This window comes from Octodon degus, unplaced genomic scaffold (genome assembly GCF_000260255.1).
Source record: "Octodon degus isolate 3935 unplaced genomic scaffold, OctDeg1.0 scaffold00146, whole genome shotgun sequence".
NCBI classification, from domain to species: domain Eukaryota; kingdom Metazoa; phylum Chordata; class Mammalia; order Rodentia; family Octodontidae; genus Octodon; species Octodon degus.
Genome location: NW_004524722.1, coordinates 6,038,191 through 6,055,950, shown reverse-complemented (window position 1 = coordinate 6,055,950; position 17,760 = coordinate 6,038,191). Strand labels below are relative to the sequence as shown.

The following is a 17,760-nucleotide window of genomic DNA, read 5'->3' as shown; positions in this document are numbered from 1 at the left end:
CTTTTTGCAGAGTACAATAATTTTCCTTGGAAAGATCTTTGACTTCTTCTTCTTTATTTATTTTATTTTATTTATTTATTTATTTATTTTATTTATTTATGTGTGTGTGTGTGGCCAGCTCAGCCCACCAGGGGGCAGGGCTGGCTGGCATGTGGTGCTGGGGGATTGAACTGCGGTCCCTGTGCTTTGCTAAGCTTGTTCTAAGTAGGTGCTTTAGACCACTGAGCCATCTCACCAGCCCCTCTTTGACTTCTTTAGTTAGATTAATTCCTAGGTATTTCATTTTCTGTGGTACTACTGTAAAAGGTAATTTTCTCTAATTTCCCTCTCAGTGTGTTTGTTATTTGTGTAGAGTAATGCTATTGAATTTTGGGTTTTGATTTTATATCCTGCTATGCTACTGGATTTCTATATCAACTCTAGTAGCTTGTTCATGGAGTTTTTTGGGTCTTCCAAGTAAACTATTGTGTATTCTGCAAATAATGATACTTTAGCTTCTTCTTTACCTATTCTTATTCCTTTTTTATTTCTACCTTGTCTAATGGCTCCAGCTAATGATTCCAGAACTGTATTGAATGGGACTGGTGACGGAGGACATCCTTGTCTTATACTAGATCTGAGAGAAAATGATTTATTTTCCCCATTTAGAAGTATGTTAGCCATTGGGTTGTCATAGATGGCTTTTATCAAATTGTAGTAGATGTCATCTATTCTAATTTTCCATTGAACTTTCAACATGAATGAGTTTTGGTAATTTGTACCTTTCTAGGAATTGGTCCATTTCTTCTGTGCCTTCTATTCAGTGAGAGTAAACATTCTCAAAGTATCTCTTGAGAATCTTCTCAATTTCAACTAGGTCTGTGGTATTGCTTCCTTTTCATTCCTTGTTGCTTGTATGTGATTTTTTTTCTTTCATGTTTTTGATGAGGATAGCTAGGGGCTTATCAATTTTACTTAATCTTTTAAAGAACCAGCTTTTTGATTCATTAATTCTTTGTTCTATTTTCTTCATCTCAATTGAATTAATTTCTGCTCTCATCTTTATGATTCTTTCCTATCTTTGGGATTTGGGTTTGGTTTGCTCTTCCTTTCCTACATATTGGAGGTGTAACATTAGGGTGTTTCTTTGTTCCTGTTCTGTTTTGCTAAGGTGTAAATTCACAGCTACAAATTTATATCTAAAAACTTCCTTGCTCACATCCCATGAATTCCAATAAGTTGGGCTTGAATTTTCATTGAATTGTAGATATTAATCAATTTCTTATTTAATTTCATCTGTGACCAATTGGTTGCTGAGTATGGGGTTAATTTCCATTTATTTATGTTTTTTTTTGTTTCTTTTGTTGTTTATTTCCAGTTTTGTTGTATTGTGGTCAGATTACATGCATGGGAAAATTTGTTTTCTTGCATATACTTAAGCATGACTTATGGACTAGTATGTGGTCTATTTTAGAAAATGATCCATGTGCAGCTGAAAAAAAAATGTGTATTTAGCTGTGGTTGGGTGGAACACCTTGACACTCTGTATACATCTACTAAGTCCATTTGTTCCAAGTTCTGGTTCAGTTCTACTACTTTTTTGCTTTTTTTTTTTTTTTCCTCTCTGCTTGACCTATCTTTTTGTGATAAGGGGGTGTCAAGGTCTCCTGTTGAGATTGTGGTATTGGATATTAGATTTTTCATGTCCATTAAGATTTCTCTTATATTGTTGGGTGTTCCTGTGTTTGGTGCATATACATTTATGATTGTTACCTCTTCCTTTCGAATTTTTCCCCTAACCAGTATATAGTGGCCTTCTTTATTTCATTTGATCATTCTTGGTTTGAAGTTGAGACTGTCTGAGAATAGGATTGCTACCTCTGCTTTTTTTCTGAGGTGCTGGATCATGTAGTATTGTTTTCCACCTTTTGACTTTCAGCCTATGAATTTCTTTATCAGTTAAGTGTGTTTCTTGTTTCCAGCATGTTTTTGGATTTTGTTTCCCAATCCACTGTGCCAGTCTATTTCTTTCAATTGGTGAACTGAATCCATTTACATTGATGGTTATAACTGGGATGCACTGACTTATAATTGACATGTTATTTACCTACTGTTGTTTACTCCTTTTTCTCTTGTGTTTAATTGCTTGCCCTATTTAGTAGGTCCTTCCATTCTCATTCATGGAGTTCTGATATTTTTGGTCCCTCTCTAGAGCATCTTTTAGTAGTCTGTGTAGAGTTGGCTTTGTCATCATGAAATTCTTTAGTTGTTCTTTGTCATGCAAGTATTTCATTTCTCCATCAAACTTGAGAGTTTTGCAGGTTATTGTAGTCTGGGCTGGAATTTCTTTTCATAGAAGACTTGAAGTACTCTGCTCCATGCTCTTCTTGCCTTCATGGTTTGTGAAGAGAAGTCTGCCATTATTCTGATGGGTTTTCCTTTAAATGTGATGTGTTTCTTTTTTCTCATGACTTTCAGTATATTGTTCTTGTGCTGGATTTCTCAGATCTTGACTATTATATGTCGGGGTGTGTTTTTAATTTGTTTGATGTTCTTTGGAGTTCTGTATGCTTCAGTTACCTGAATGTCAGATTGTTTCCCCATATTTGGGAAGTTTTCTGCTATTACTTCTGCCCATATTTTTTTATATCATTTGTATTGACTCCTTTCTCTTTGATGCCTATTTGTCTCACGTTGTTCATCTTTGCATCATCTTTCGGGTGATGAATTATTTTTCCTGCATCCTAGTTGTTTTTAAGAGACCTTTTCTTACCTTTTCACTAGTTGCTATGGCATCTTCAAGATCTGAAACTCTACCTTCCCTTTCACTCAAACAGTTTTGCATGCTTGTAACTGAGATTTTAAGTTTCTCTATATCTCTTTGCCTCTGCTTCATGCAATCTATTTCTTTCCTATATTGCTAATTCAAGGAATACATCATTTTTCTAATCTCATCAATTTTTTGTCAATGTCTTCTTTTTTTTCTTAGAAATTGTTTTATTTTTCATCAGCCTCATTCCCATTTTGCTGAAACATTGGCAGAACAGCTCAAGACCACTCGATGGTGGTTCCTACCCACTCAGTGACCTGCGTGGTAGGGGCTGCAGACCAATCTTCTGTGGCCGGCTGAGCACTCCAGTCTTCAGTAGGAAACTGCTGAATGAGCACGGAGGACACCTGCACACCCTCAGACCATTCTGCAACCTCAGACTGAGCAGCAGTGAACTCTGCAGCTGGTTTATTCCATTCTCCCTGACATTCCTCCTTGGTCACAGCCTTTTCAGCAGCAGCCTGCTCTTCTTTTTCAATATCTTCAGGATCCTGGTAGAAGTAAAGATCAAGCATGACTTCCCACGGGTGTTCATGGGAGATGGTACCACGTATGCACAGCACTTCCTGGACCAGCATCCACCACATCAGACCCACAGAGTGAGCTCCCTTATTGTCACATGGGATGGCAATGTCTACATAGTGCAGAGGAGAATCTGTGTGGCACAGAGCAATGGTTGGCAGATTGATGTAAGATGCCTCCGTCAGGGGCTGGTTGTCAGCCCTGAAGTCAGTAACCACCAGAAGATGTGACTCTCAGAAGGCTGCTTGGATCTGGTTAGTGAAGGTTCCAGGAGTGAAGTGGCCAGTGATAGGAGTAGCTCCAGTGGCAGCAGCAAACTTCAGCACAGCCCACTGGCCAGTGCTCCTGGAGGATATGATGCTGACATCAGCACTATGGCTTGAGTTGCCCGGAGGAGCTTCTCCCAAGTCCATTTCAGATTTATGATGTAGATTCCATCACTTTTCCTTTTATAGATATACTGCTCCATCCGGAAATCCAGATTGGTGCCACTTAAGTGGGTTCCTGCAGCAAGGAACTTGAGGATGTCTTCCTCCTTCATTTGCAGGACATCAAGGGCTCTGAACATTGTGAAGTTTCCCTTTAAGTTACGATGGGAATCAGAAACAATGCCGTATGGACCCTGCTGGGGAGCACGGAAAGCTCAATGTCTTCTTCAGAGCAGTTATTATTTCTTTTGCAACAGCGATTTTTTCATATCTGATTTCCTCAATATGTTTCTCCATTTTGTTCTTTACTTCAGACACTATTACTTCAGAGATTTCTTTTTTTATTTCAGAAGTCATTTCTCATGTTAGTTCCTGTATACTTTTCTGTAGTCATTTCTTTACTTCAGAAGCTATTAATTTAGACATTTCAGCTGTGTGATTCCCAATTTCTTCTGTGAAAGTGTCTTCTACACTTGTTCTGGGTGTGTTCAGGGCCTGAGATTGGATTTTGCTCCTTGTCTTTGTCATTTTGTGTAGCACTGTTCTCTGACCTTTGGTGTAGAGGTTTGGAGCAGTTATAATGTTAGCACCTATTGACATTCAGGTGCAGATCTACAAAGTTTGAATTCATCCAGTTGTGCATGGTTTGGGTCTGGCTGCTGCCCTCAGCTTCTTTCTGCTGCAGCCCTTGGAAGTAAACCTGTTGTCTCCCTCTGGCAGGATGTTCTGCTCCTGGATTAGCTGGGTAGTTCTGGCCCCTATCCTCTCTACAGGGACTTCAGATGCAGAGTTTTATCCCAGGCCTGTATGCCAGGCCCGGGCTGGATCTGGAGGGGTCCAGAGAGTGCATGGAAATCCTCACTCACAAGTGAGGTTTGAGCTGCATCTCAAGGGGTCCCGGGGGCACAGGATAGCATAGAAACTGTCCCATACATTCGCTGGTCCTGGGCTTGGGCTGGGTCCAGAGGGGTCCTGAGAGCATGGCGGAAGTATTCACTCTCACATTGGGCTTAGGCTGGGTCCAGAGGGGTGGAGGGCCCAACTGGCTTTTAGACCTCGTTATTCTTGGAGTCTGACAGCTTGCTATAAGTCCCTCTAGCTCTAGTTAAGAGAGGCCACATATGTGTTTATTATCAACATGAAAAACCTGAGTTACATCAGAAACCAACCAGATGAACTTATACATTTATCATGAAATACATAGCATTCAGTCAAATGAAATCAATGTGTCAGTCAGTGTTTTAGATATGGCCTCCATTGTAAGCAAGGGGCACTTCTAAAGTATTCTCCTTTTAACACTGTGGCTCTGAGATTTATGTAACAAATACAAGGCCTAGCTCCATCTATAGACCCAGAGCTTTTGGACACTATGTAGCTAGTCTCTTTAGAATGTTTTTGTGTTGACAGGAATTTATCTGTCCTTGGGGATCTGTTTTAACTAGTGAAATACCTTTTTTAAGTCTTATACATGAACAATATGTATTACATTTGTAAAAAAAAAATCAGTCTCAGCATCATTTTTTAAAAAATTATTTATTTATTTATTGTGTGTGTGTGTGTGTGTGTGTGTGTGGCCAGCTCAGCCCAGCAGGGGGTGGGGTTGGCTGGCATGTGGTGCTGGGGGGTTGAACCGCGGTCCACTGTGCTTTGCTAAGCTTGTTCTAAGTAGGTGCTTTAGACCACTGAGCCATCTCTCCAGCCCCAGCATCATTTTTATTGGTAAGCCACCTGAACATATATTGTAATATCTCAGTTATAGCTAAAGCAAGATGTCTTGTAAAGTCTGTTTCTATTGAGGTATGATGACTGTTGGAGAAGGACAAAGATACCAGTACTAATATCCAGCAATAGGCTGGGTTTTCCTCTAGTCATGTTGGAGAAGGACAAAGATACCTGTACTAATATCCAGCAATAGGCTGGGTTTTCCTCTAGTCATGATTACTCAGGGCTCCTCCATGGAGATGGCAGGTAGAGATAACAGTCTGGCCGGAGAGACAAAGAAAGTCCAGGACACTTCAGTCCTATTGGACCACTTGGCAAGCTGAGTCTGATCTCTGAGGCCTTCACTTCAGAGTGCAGTCTTACTTCTAGTGGTGGCCTTGGCAGTAAGACATGGTTTGTGGGCCTTTTAAGGCAGTCTTATGCTGGTCTGGCTTCTGACAGCCATAGCAGATGAACCTCATCATCAGATGAACTGCATTGTCATTGAGCACTTCTTGGAGCCCAGAGAATCAGACTTAGGGTCTGTTTTGAGGCCACAAAGGCAGCCATTTTTTATCTTTGCTTTATCTCCCTGGTTTTCTCCCAGTTCCAATTATAGGAAATTATTTCCTTAATGCTCTATAAAGTATCAAGTGAGCTGTCTTGCGCAAAAGCTTATTTTGTAGCTCTTTTCTAATATCTGGAGCTGACTGAGTAATGAGCTTATGTGTAAGAGTCACCTGTCCCTCTATTGAATTAACATCTCATGAACTATGCTTTACCAGTGCCTCTATTAAACATTCTAAGAAATCAGAGGGGTGTTTATCTTTCTCCTGGTAAACAAGTAAACTTTAAAATGACTAGAAAGCATGGTTCTACTTCTTTTTAGGCCTTCAAGAATACACACTTGAAAGAAAATGTCTTTTCTAGTTTTTTGCCTGGCTATTAGGCCACTGGGAACCTGACTAATTGGGCTCCAGTGGGAACAGATAGTTCTACTTGTTGTCTGTCTACTGGTCTTCAAAAATTGACAATATGATATTCATCGCCAAATGCAATAGCAGCTTGTAATGTTGCCTGCTTTTTATTACCTCAAAGCTTGGTTTAAGATTAACATGCATAAGCCAGGGAGATGGCTCAGTGGAATAAGCACTTCCCTGGCAAGCACAAGGGTCTGAGTTCAAACCCTGGTTCCACAAAAAAAAAAAAAAAAAAAGATTAACATTCATGAGGACTAGGGAGATGGCTCAGTGGAATAAGCACTTCCCTGGCAAGGGCAAGGGTCTGAGTTTAATCCTCAGTTCTGGAAAAAAAAAAAAAAAAAAGATTAACATTCATAAGTCTGAGCAAGTCCTCTAAAGACATCAATGTACTTATCAGGGCCATCTAAAGATATTCTAAGATAGGATGTTATCTGTCTTAGGGTACAAAGAAAAAGGCACATGAACTCTGGAAGAACCAAATTGCCTTTTTCTTTCTTTAAAGGATATTGTCCTTGAAAAACTTGCATAGATTCAGCTAAGAATGGGTGCCGCCCTGTAGAGGACCAGATTGGGAGCTGGTCCAGAAGCTCCATCCTCTAGATTAGAAAGGCAAATAGTGGAAAATTTACTTTCAGTAATGAGCCTGGAATTAAGTACATCTTGTCCTTAGACACTGAAGGTTCAGGAGGAGCAGCCTTATACTCAAAGAGAGTGAATGCCTTGGGCATCTGAACTGCATAGCTCTCCTGTAGCTCATGTCTACATTTCAAAACTAGATAACAATGACTTTATTAATGCAAACAAAATCTGACCATTTTGCATTTACAGTACCCTTCTAGTTGTAGAATAGTGTCATAATTGATAAATCCTTTGCATTCCATCTTGGCTCTGGGGGCACATGTTATTCTTTCACACATGTGCAGAAAAATATTAAACAGCTCTTTTTCACTGTGTATGAATGAAATGTAATGATGTATTCTAAAAGAGTAAGAGACTTTGACTGAAATTCCCATCTAGAATGCAAAAAGAGAGAGTTTTGGATGTCTCCACCTTACCTCTAATTGATTCACCTTCAAGTCATCCCATAAGACCATTCCAGAGCAGGTCGATGCTCTTGGAGAGAGGAGAGACAAGACCCAACCAGCCTACATGTGACTTTTGTCTCCTAAGAATCTCACAAACCATGCAAACCATGCACTTACTCTTGAATATTTCTAAATAATTGAATATTTGTAAATACGTTACAATTAGTCTAGCTATAGTAATGTCTACATGAGGAAGCATAACTATTCCATAAAAAGGTGAACTGAAGCAGAGCACATTCCCTGTAAAACAGATCAACCTTGGAGATACATAAAACAGACAACTGACTGGAAGAATGTTGCCTGAGCTCTACAGCAAAGATATCACCAAGAAATGTTCCATCTAGTCATGAGGGCAGGCTTTTCTAGAAGGACTAGGCTGTATTAACTCTTTAGAGCTCATAGGTAAAACTTGCAATCACATTTTATATATTGGCAAAAGATAATTAAGACTAACAAAAACCTTTCTTACTCTTAGTGAACATGTAAGGCACAGATGTAAATCATCCCTGATCACCGCTATTGGATGTAAAGTATTGCAAGCTTCCTCAGCCTAATTTCTGAAGGAGTAACTCATTAAGTTGTTCTGCTGAAAAACTCAGGTAGAATTCCTAGTGTACTAACAGAAAGAGAGAAAAAAGTACAAGTAAATGGAGATCTTTCAGTGGTCAAGAGCAAATTTCCACCAAGGAACCTTGGGGAGTGGCCATAATCCCTCAGGCGGCCTCAGTTTCTGTTGGCTCACAGACACCCAGAGATGTCTCCAGAAAGGAATCCAGTGGTTTATCTGGTCAACATTCCATAAGCCATAGGCCTCAATGGGGATTCACCAAAGAACAACTGGGGAAACCTGTCCTCTGCTTAAAAAAGTGGAGCTGCTCTAGGAGCATTTACTAGCTGGCAGAGTCACTACTGTTTATCCAAGTTCTATAACGGATAGTAAAAATAATGAATAAGATCACTTAGCATTCAATAGTAAAGGTTTCAAAGTCTACAATTTATCTCTTACACACTTAAATGATATCTAGACCTAGGACAAAGGGTTGGAAATCCTCCCTTACACTAAACATGTTTTGGTCCCATAAGTATGCTGCATTTGGAGATAGCTCCTTCTGGTGTCACCCAGAAGTTGGTCCTTTCCACTGTGGCTCAGGTTTAGCTTCCCAGAGGATACCTGCCCAGAACATGGCTTTTATAAGTGTCTTCCTGAAAGGGCATAATTCCTCTTTGCCTCATGTGATCCAGAAATGGGCTATATGTCCCTTTTAAAATGACTTCCCTGTCTTTGGTGTTAACAAATGCTCATTATCTAAGGGCTTCACTTAGTTGGAACAGTCTATAGAGATTTCCTAATTTCACATGCCTCTGAAAAGGAAAGTATAGAGAGGTGGGAAAATTAGGAATAAGGTTCAAAGCAAGGAAACTGAAACAGAGCAGGCCTGACATTTGCCCTATCATGTAGAGGGGGATCAAGGTAGTCCATCCCAGTGAAACCTGGCCTCCAAGGCTTTAAGAAAGGTTGCCGACCATATGTCATGTATTTGGCAAAAGGAGTCCTGTGTTTCATATACAGGCATGTATATTTTCTATGTCCAAGCTAGATTCAAATGTCCCATTTTGCATAAGTTTACATGGAGTTCACTAGGAGGCTTTATAGCTTTACTCTCTCCAGCGATATTGTCCAAAGTCAAGCAAGGAATGTCAGTACATTTAGTAACTCATTCAAATGCAACATATACAAGTACAAAACAGTCATAAAATGTCCCATTAGGGAAATACCACAACCTTATAGCATTTCCATGTTTTAACTTAGATTTACCAACAACATTTTGACCACCATTTTAACAAAACCATGTAAGAGACAAAGCATAAGAAACTGTAATCAATTTTAACAGAAGTATATGACATAAAACTGTATGAGACAAAGCATGAATGATTATGAGCAATGAGCAAGTACATATCAACATTTGAAGAATAAAAATTAGTTACCTAAGCAAGTCCCAATCCAGAATCCATGAAATAAAAACAAACTTATACCTCCATCCAGTGATCTCGGTGGAACCTCCAAAATGGTACAGGGAAACTCCCACTGACACAGGGAGAAAAGCTGATCTCCCAAATAAAAGATATCTGGGATGATTTCATGTCCTTTAAAACCAAAGACTAAATTTTAGGAACAAATGGAGGTCATAAGCAGAATATATTTATTGAGGGAAAGAAAGTTCCTGTGTGACAGAAAGACAGGAGGGGGGCCTGAGCAGGTTGTCCCCAGGAAGTTGTTTCTTCCAGGAACTTTTAGAGACGAAAACCATGTGTGAGGCTGGTCTAAAGTGGTGAAGAAGATATGAGAACTCACTTAGGTGGGCATGAGGTGTGACAAATCTATGGTCAGCCAATGAGATAACAAGCACCATTGCTCAGGTAAATTTGATTAAATCCAGTACCAAATGGGGAAGTGAGTCACGTAGCAAGCAGGCATGAATATAAGACAGGTCTCTTCCTGTTGGGGATTGGGCTAGGGATTCATTTGGGCTCTTTCAAGGTGATTGATTCCTATTTAGAATATCAATCCCTGGCTGAGGAGATAGCTTGGTGGTCTAAGTGCATGCCTAGAATATCAATCCCTGATGCCCATCTCTAGGGAAGTATGTACCTGTGTTTCCTCTTTTCTCTTGAGGTCCGGCCCATGTGGAAGTGTCTGTCTCTTCCAAGTTGCAAAGTCACCTTGTCTTCCAGCTTGTGTCCTTGAAGGCCTGTCCTTGTCTGACTGCCTATAATATTTCTATCTACTTCAGGTGCCTACAGCAGTATCTTTGCAAATGCACTTTAATTATTTCTTTTATTCTCTTTTCTCACACAAGTTAGACCTGCCTGGAACTTTTCCATAAGTACATTGATCTTGCAGAATATCCCAGCTCCTACCCTCTCTATCTTCTTCCTCTCTTTGATCTCCTTCCCTTTCATTTCTTTTTTATTAAGGTTCTGAAACTTATCATTTTACTTTTTCTATGACATTTCATATTCACCCTACAAAGTATTGGAAATTAGCAGAAGAGCCCCTTAAGGAAATTCCTTCCATGGATTGCTCTTGGGTTTTTTTTCTCCATTTTTTTTATTAATTTTTTTGAGAAATAAATAGCAATAAGAAAGTTTTGGGGGCCTGCCCCATAATTCTTTAAGTGGCTGCTTCAACAAAGCAGTCAGGCTCAGGTTGCTGTTTTTCGATCCCCACAACTCAAGCCAGCCAAACCTGCCCTGAAGGCATGAGATTTCAAAGAACCAATGTCAAAAAGCAGTCAGGCTCAGGTTGCTGTGGTTCGACCCCCACAACTCAAGCCAGCCAAACCTGCCCTGAAGGCATGCGAAAAAAAAAAAAAAAAAAGAAAGTTTCAAAATCAAGTAGTAGGACAGTTTCAATAATTAATATATGGCAATGCTCTTGCTTTTAATCTGTCAGCTGCATTTTGCTTTCCAGGTGACAGACACAATCATACCTGTCTTGATGATTTAGAAATATTGTAGGCAGTTAGATAGGCAGTTGGATAGGCAGTTGTAGGCCCTAGACTGCTTGAAGACCCCTGTGGCTAGAGACACATTCTCTTGCAGTCACACTGGAAGAAAAAGTGGAAGGGCCACACCCACCTATACCCCAACGGATGAATAGCAGGGATTGATATCCTAAATCAACTTAGGTAGAGGACCAAAACCTTATTACTTGATCTCTTCCAGGGAGTTTCTTTTCTTTTTTTTTTTTTTTTTTTTTCTTTTTTTTTTTTTTTTAATTTTAGTACAGGGACTACACTGTCTCATGATACAGATCTGACTCATAGAAATCCTCTTGTTTTCAGGCTCTCAACCACTGGTATTACAGGCAAATGCCTCCACAGTCAGTCTCAGTCTCATCTCAGTAGGCCGTACATCAGGGCCTGCAAGGCAGCCCTGGGATCCAACACAGTCCCTGGACCTACCTAAGTAAGCACTTTAATCCCTTGAGCTATCTGGCCCTCTTACAACATTCATGCTCTTCCAATGTAGACTTGCTATATGGCTTGCTTTCCCGTTTGATCCCCCCAAATTTACTCAGCATTACCTAAGCAACCAGTAAGCATTTTTTTAATCAGAGAAAAAAACAAACACAATGATACAGAATTTCAAACAACATAGTTGGAAATTAACAATGGCTAATACATTGCATGTTGTAATCTTCAAAGTAGTTGTTCAAATCACAAGATATACATATACAAAATTGAACAAAGATTATAAGAATAAAACACTCTTTCCTATGAATTGAAATTACTAATGTAATTATGTTAGCTATGCTGTACTTTTGCTTTTGATACTGGGAATTGAACTCAAAAATTTACACTTCAAGGCAGGTGTGGTACTGCTGAGCTATGTCCCGGACCCCTACCTATCTTCTGTGTGTGTGTGTGTGTGTGTGTGTGTGTGTGTGTGTCTATGCGTGTTTGTATTGTTTCCTTCTTTTTCTTTTTTTCCTATTCCAGATATTCTTATTTTTCTTTTTCTTTTTTTCTTTTTGTGGCAGAACCAGGGATTGAACTGAGAACCTTGCGCTTGCCAAAGAAGCGCTTATTCTAGTGAGCCAGCTCCCCACCCTCAACAGAAATTCTTTTCTTTAGAGCACTTTCTTTTCCTTTCACAGCACTATTTTATGCATTTGGAACTTGATTTGTACAATCAATTTCATCCATGATGGAGACAATATGATCTTTACACATGCAACTCTAATTTATTTCACTTCTAAGTATGGTGTCTAGGGCCAGAGTCCACCTGGATACCCCAAGGTCCTGAGTCTGATACCCAGTACCATGAAAAAAAAAAGTATGGTGTCTAGTGATGCCATTTACCTATGTAAACCTAGAGATTGTGTTTCTTTGTACATAAGTAGTACTTCATTGAATAAAAACAATTCTAGATAGAAGTCACTTGTCTGAAAGACTGTTGACTAAGAATTTTCCCCAAATTTCTGTGGATTTTGTTTACTCTTTTGGTAAATTGTTTTGATGAGCAAAATATTTTCAATCACAGAACAGTCCAATATTTGATTGTTTGAACTATTTGTTCTAGAGTTGGTTTTTGTTCATGAATTCTCAGGCCTATCCAAGTCTTCAAGAAATCTATCTACTTTCCTTCCTCAAGATTTAATATCTCCTGTTACCTCCAATTCTTATTTCATGTCTCATTTGAAAAACCTCTATCTCCCTGTTCTCTTTGGCTGTCTCCCCTAGATGACAAAGAAATATCATGGCAGAAGTGACCTTTCTGTACCTCTCAGGGCTCATGCTGTAGATAGAACATTCCTAGGCACTGTCTTCAGTACACAGGAAGCTGGGTGCACACTCTGCCTCATTATTCTCATTGGCAGAGGAGACTGTCAAGATTGGGCACAGTAGTCAGTAGTGCTCTTTCTTAAGATGAATCAGTCATTTGCTTTGGAGTATGGGAATCAATGGAATAACCTTCTCCCTTGAGGGGATGAGACATTGGGAAGAAAATGGCACCACAGAATTTGTACAGGCTGCAGTGAGTGAACATGTACACAGGAATGGCCTGGAAAGCAGGCAAATCAGATAAAATGGGGCAGACACCTCAAAAGGACAATATGCACACCTTGGCCACAGGCATAGCAGGGAAGAGGCCAAGGCTGTAAAAAAGTTCAAGGGTTTGGCCCATGGAGTGTCACAGGCTCTGAACATCCCCAAGACTCAGAAATAAGAAACCCGCACCAGAAAAGGAACAGTGAGAGAACTTATACATGAGAAATCCATGGTGTACCACATTGTAGAATGCAGAGTATGAGGCTCAGAGTCTAAAAAATCTCCAGCAGGAGCTAGAGGAACAGCCAGGGAAAATGCCAAAGTCCAAGGATCAGAGCTGTCGCATACCACAGATGCATTGTACTTAAATTTCTCCTCCAGCCGTCAGACCCAGCAGGCACATTTAAGTGGATAACTTGAAACACTGAAGTTTAAGGGGAATTTTAGGTATGTTCCATCACCTGATTTCAATGGCCATTCATTCAGAAAGGCACTTTTAAATGCATATCTAGGAATTTTTGAAGCTCCAATACCTGATTCGGAAGACCATTTGCAGTAACAGGAACACTGTAATTTTTGCTTGCAGAACGTTTCACAGGAGCTGTGGAAAAATTACAAGAGGGTGAGGGACATGTGAAACACCATGTGTGATATTTCCAGAGGATTCTGGGAAGACCTTATTGAAATAGGACTGGGAGGAACTTCTTTGAAGAGTCTTAGGGAGAGGAGTGCCTTTGCAGCAACAAATGTTGGGGCGGGGGAGATAGCTCAGTTCAGTAAAAGGTTGCCTGGCAAGTGCAAGATACTGAGTTTGATCCCTGTTACCACCAAAAAAAAAAAAAAAAAAGAAAAAAGAAAAAGAAAAGAAATAAAGAAATGGTGCATGTGTGAGGGAAGGAGAAGCTAGACCTCAAAACAGGAGAAATAAGGTATTAAATATATGGAAGAGAGAGAGGCTTATGAAACTAATTTTTTCATTAACCCAGTAGTATTGGGCAGCCATTAAGTTTAAAGGTCAAAAACTCATCATATTAAATACAGTCAAAGGAATCACTCCAACATCCATTTCTTCTCTAGTCTTGGGAAGGCAAAGGAAGTGTGATTGACCAGTGAATTGGTGAATAGAGATGAGTGGTTGCTCCCCAACAATACAATCACAGCCCCAGCAGATACTCATTTTCCCTCCTCTCCTCCATCCACAGCAGACTTTGCTCTCTCTTCCCCAGTAGCCTCCTGCCTTCTCCACCATCTCCAGCCACACTCTTCACCTCACTTTGTTCAGTACACCCTCCTCCTATTTGTCTGCTTTAAGTGACTGAACACAGTCCTGTTGTATACTAGGTCAGTGCTTCTCAAAGGAGCATATTTCCAGCTCTCTGAAACCTGACTTTGAGCCAGTCTCCATAATTTACTAAGCTGCTGAGGCTGAAATTCAGCTTGCAGACTTTCTGACTCAGGCTCCAGAGTAGCTTCAGTTCCAGGCAGGCATGGATCATCCCACCTCCTATGCTCTACTTACCTTGATGCAATTGGAGAATCCCTTTCAGATCAGGAGCTTGGAACACCATCTTCTGTCGCTTGGGGCAAGTTCTTGGTTTCTGCACAGTGAATAACTTACTCCTAGGGAGGAAAAAAGTGAACTCCACATTTCACAGTTGTGTGTTTCCTTTTTTTAGTAATTTTATTGAGAAAAAAATTGCAATGAGGCAGTTTCAAAACAGATTGGTAGGTGAGTTACAATAATTAATACATTGCATATTGTTGTCTTTGTAACTGTCATTCATAGCTCAAGATGCAGACATGCCATCCTGTCCAAACACTATTAGTACATCTCTATTCTTATTGAATTAAGTGTCTATATATCTATCCTCACTATTCAGTGTATACAGATATAAAATTGTTCATCATTTATATCTCCTTTTTTTGTTTAGTTTTGTCAGAGATGGGTATTAGTTGTGTCTTTCAGACACCACCCACATCTACTATTCCATCTCATTTTTATATTCCAACTCATCTCCCTAGAGATCTAGGGAAGGGACAAATGGAACCTTTAATCCAGAAGTCATGAGAGACATATCTACTTTCTCAAAGATTTGGGGGATCTTTGGAGGATCTTAACTGGTCAGAAGCAGAGTTTTCCATGGTGAAGTATTTTAAAAGAACCCATGACACTCACCTACAATCAAAACATTATAATATGTGGAAGAGTTCCTGCCATGAGTGCAGAGCATGAGAATGGGGTCAGCCAGTGCATTTGCAGCATCCAGCTCTGAAGTTCTGGGCTTATCAGGGTAGAAGGGGAACCACCTGGAGGAGCCCAAGAAGTTCACAGGCCAATGTCTATAGAAATGTCCTCAAATACTACCTGATGTTTCAAGATTTAGTTTTTCTCTGGCAAAAATAACAAATAGTTATCAAAGGAACACCAAACTCATACTGCTGTGAATCTCAGGAGTTTGGAAAAGCTCTATGCTGCCAACAGGCATGCTACTGTACACAGCAGGATGAGGCCTTTCCCAGTGACTCTGAACAGTCGTTGAGCTGTATCAACTGTTTACACTGGGGCAAAATCATGTTCAGTGGGCTCAAATGTGATTTGATGCAAGATGTCTATTGTTTCCAGTGCAAAAATATAAATTGCTATATTCAGGGTTTATTGCAGTGGACAATTTCTGCTACTTGGTAAGAACATGTGTTCCATCTACAATAAAGTAAGCTCCTTTTGAATCCAAATGTTAGAGCTAGGTGGAGGTTTCCTCTGAATAACATGGGGAGGCTCAGCTCCACATCCTTAATTCTACCAGTTTTCTGGCAGAGACTCCAGACAACACCAGTGCCTCCCAGACCATTTAGGTTCTGCTGCTCTATTTTCAGTAGTACTAAAATAACCCAAACCTGAGCAGTGACAAGGAGTGTATATAACACTATTGTCTCACACACAAATGTCAATCCTTGGCATCACACACATACCTTTCCATGGTGTCCTTCACACCCTGAAGAGAGAAGAAGCAAATGTGAGTGAATAAGTACCGGACTTTTCTTGCTTACAAAGCTCTCTCATTATCCCTGCCCCCACAGCACACTGAGCCAGACCCAGAGTCCAGGAAAACATAGTGCGTACACTTGTAATCCCAAAACTGGGCAGGCTAAAAACAGGAGGAGTCCTATGACTCAGATCTGCGTAGTGAGACCCTGTAACAACCAAATACATTAAAAAAAAGTTCTATCATTTTCAGGGGCTGGGGAGATGGCTCAATGGAATAAGCACTTCCCTGGCAAGCGCAAGGGCCTGAGTTCAATCCCTGGTTCTGAAAAAAAAAAAAAAAAAGTCCTATCATTTTCAGAAGCCCTAATATGATGAGAATGGAGATAAGACTCAATCTTCCTATCCCATTCTACCAGTGGTATTATTCAAATAATAGAAGATTGTCTCACTTATTTCACAGAGGTCTACTATGATTCACCTTTACTTCTGAGGTATGAAGAAGCCTTGTTGCATCAAAGAAACATAATGTGTCCAGAAAAGGCATGCATGGTTTTTGCTGAAGTGACAAGAAGCCAGTATTTTAACAAGTACTGCTTCTCATTTCATATGTCAACTAATTCTATTCATACTAAGCTTTTTTAGATAAATGGAGTTTAATTCATTTAATTTCATGAATCTGTGAAGATAAAAGAATGTGCAAAATTCAATATCAAACACCACACCTTCTATTTAAAATTGGTAAGTCACTCTGAATGTCAGGCTCCATACGCCCTGCTTACCCCGTATCCTTCATGCTTTTTAGCTACTTATTCATTATTGTTCATATAGTTTTGTTCATATAGCAGAGAAATATGATAATGCACTCAGTATTCTTCACTTCAGAATTCCTTCTCCATATAAAACTTACCAGCAGAAAGTAAGGCAAGAGCTGTGTCCACATACACAAACACATACAGAACTTTGTATTTTATAATACACACATATTTCAAAAAATATAAACCAAAGTAATTATGTTCAGATGTACAAAAATTCTGTCATAGGAAGTTATAGGTACAGAAACTGATTTTTGAATCTCACAGTTATGTTTAGGATGGACTTCACATCTTCCAATTCACGTTTTCCAAATGAAAGAAATATCACTCTCCTGAGACAATCTCTGCAAAAATAAAATCTTTTCCTATAAGTTTTACCAAAAGGGATCCAGCTTGTATGCTGTCTGCTCGGTTAGCTCCGAGAACCACCTGAAATCCATCTGTGTTGTTGCTCCAAACACAGGAACTTGACAGAATCACTAAGCAAGGATTAAGTGCCACATACTGCTGGATGTGCTAAAGATGCACAAGTAGCCGCAGAAGAGGTGCACAGCACCCCTCACATGACATGCAGCCAGCCTGAAAATGGCAGAAACTCACAAAGGACTCCCCTGCCCTTGTGTCCTCCAGGTGGATGGAAGAAAACCTACTCTGAATGAGGTACAGCCTCTGTATGGGGAGTGGTCAGCTAGAGATACGCTGACAGTCAATAGAAATGTAGCATGCCACCCTAAAAAATGGGAATTTTTTTTGTCTCTAAACTCAGCAGAAAGCCAGGAAGATGGCTCAGTAGAACAAGTGCTTCCTTGGCAAGCGCAAGGGTCTGAGTTTAATCCCTGGTTCCAAAAAAAAAAAAAAAAAAGAGGCAGTTCATTCTTT

The 17,760-nt window shown here is 39.9% G+C and overlaps 2 protein-coding genes across 4 annotated transcripts in view; both read right to left on the bottom strand.

Moving 5' to 3' along the window:
• Positions 1–17,760, bottom strand: part of LOC101570739 (tripartite motif-containing protein 5-like) — a 158,614-nt gene that overhangs the window by 116,638 nt on the left and 24,216 nt on the right. The gene's annotated exons all lie outside the window — the stretch shown is intronic.
• The window catches only part of LOC101570337 (tripartite motif-containing protein 5-like), a 21,964-nt gene continuing 16,345 nt past the window's right edge, over positions 12,142–17,760 (bottom strand). Inside the window, exons 5-7 of the mRNA XM_023702120.1 lie at positions 16,054–16,076; positions 14,603–14,703; positions 12,142–13,684 (exon numbers count right to left, since the gene is read on the bottom strand). Coding sequence (XP_023557888.1) covers positions 13,566–13,684; positions 14,603–14,703; positions 16,054–16,076 — 243 coding nt within the window. The 3' untranslated portion in view covers positions 12,142–13,565. The remainder of the gene's footprint in view (positions 13,685–14,602; positions 14,704–16,053; positions 16,077–17,760) is intronic.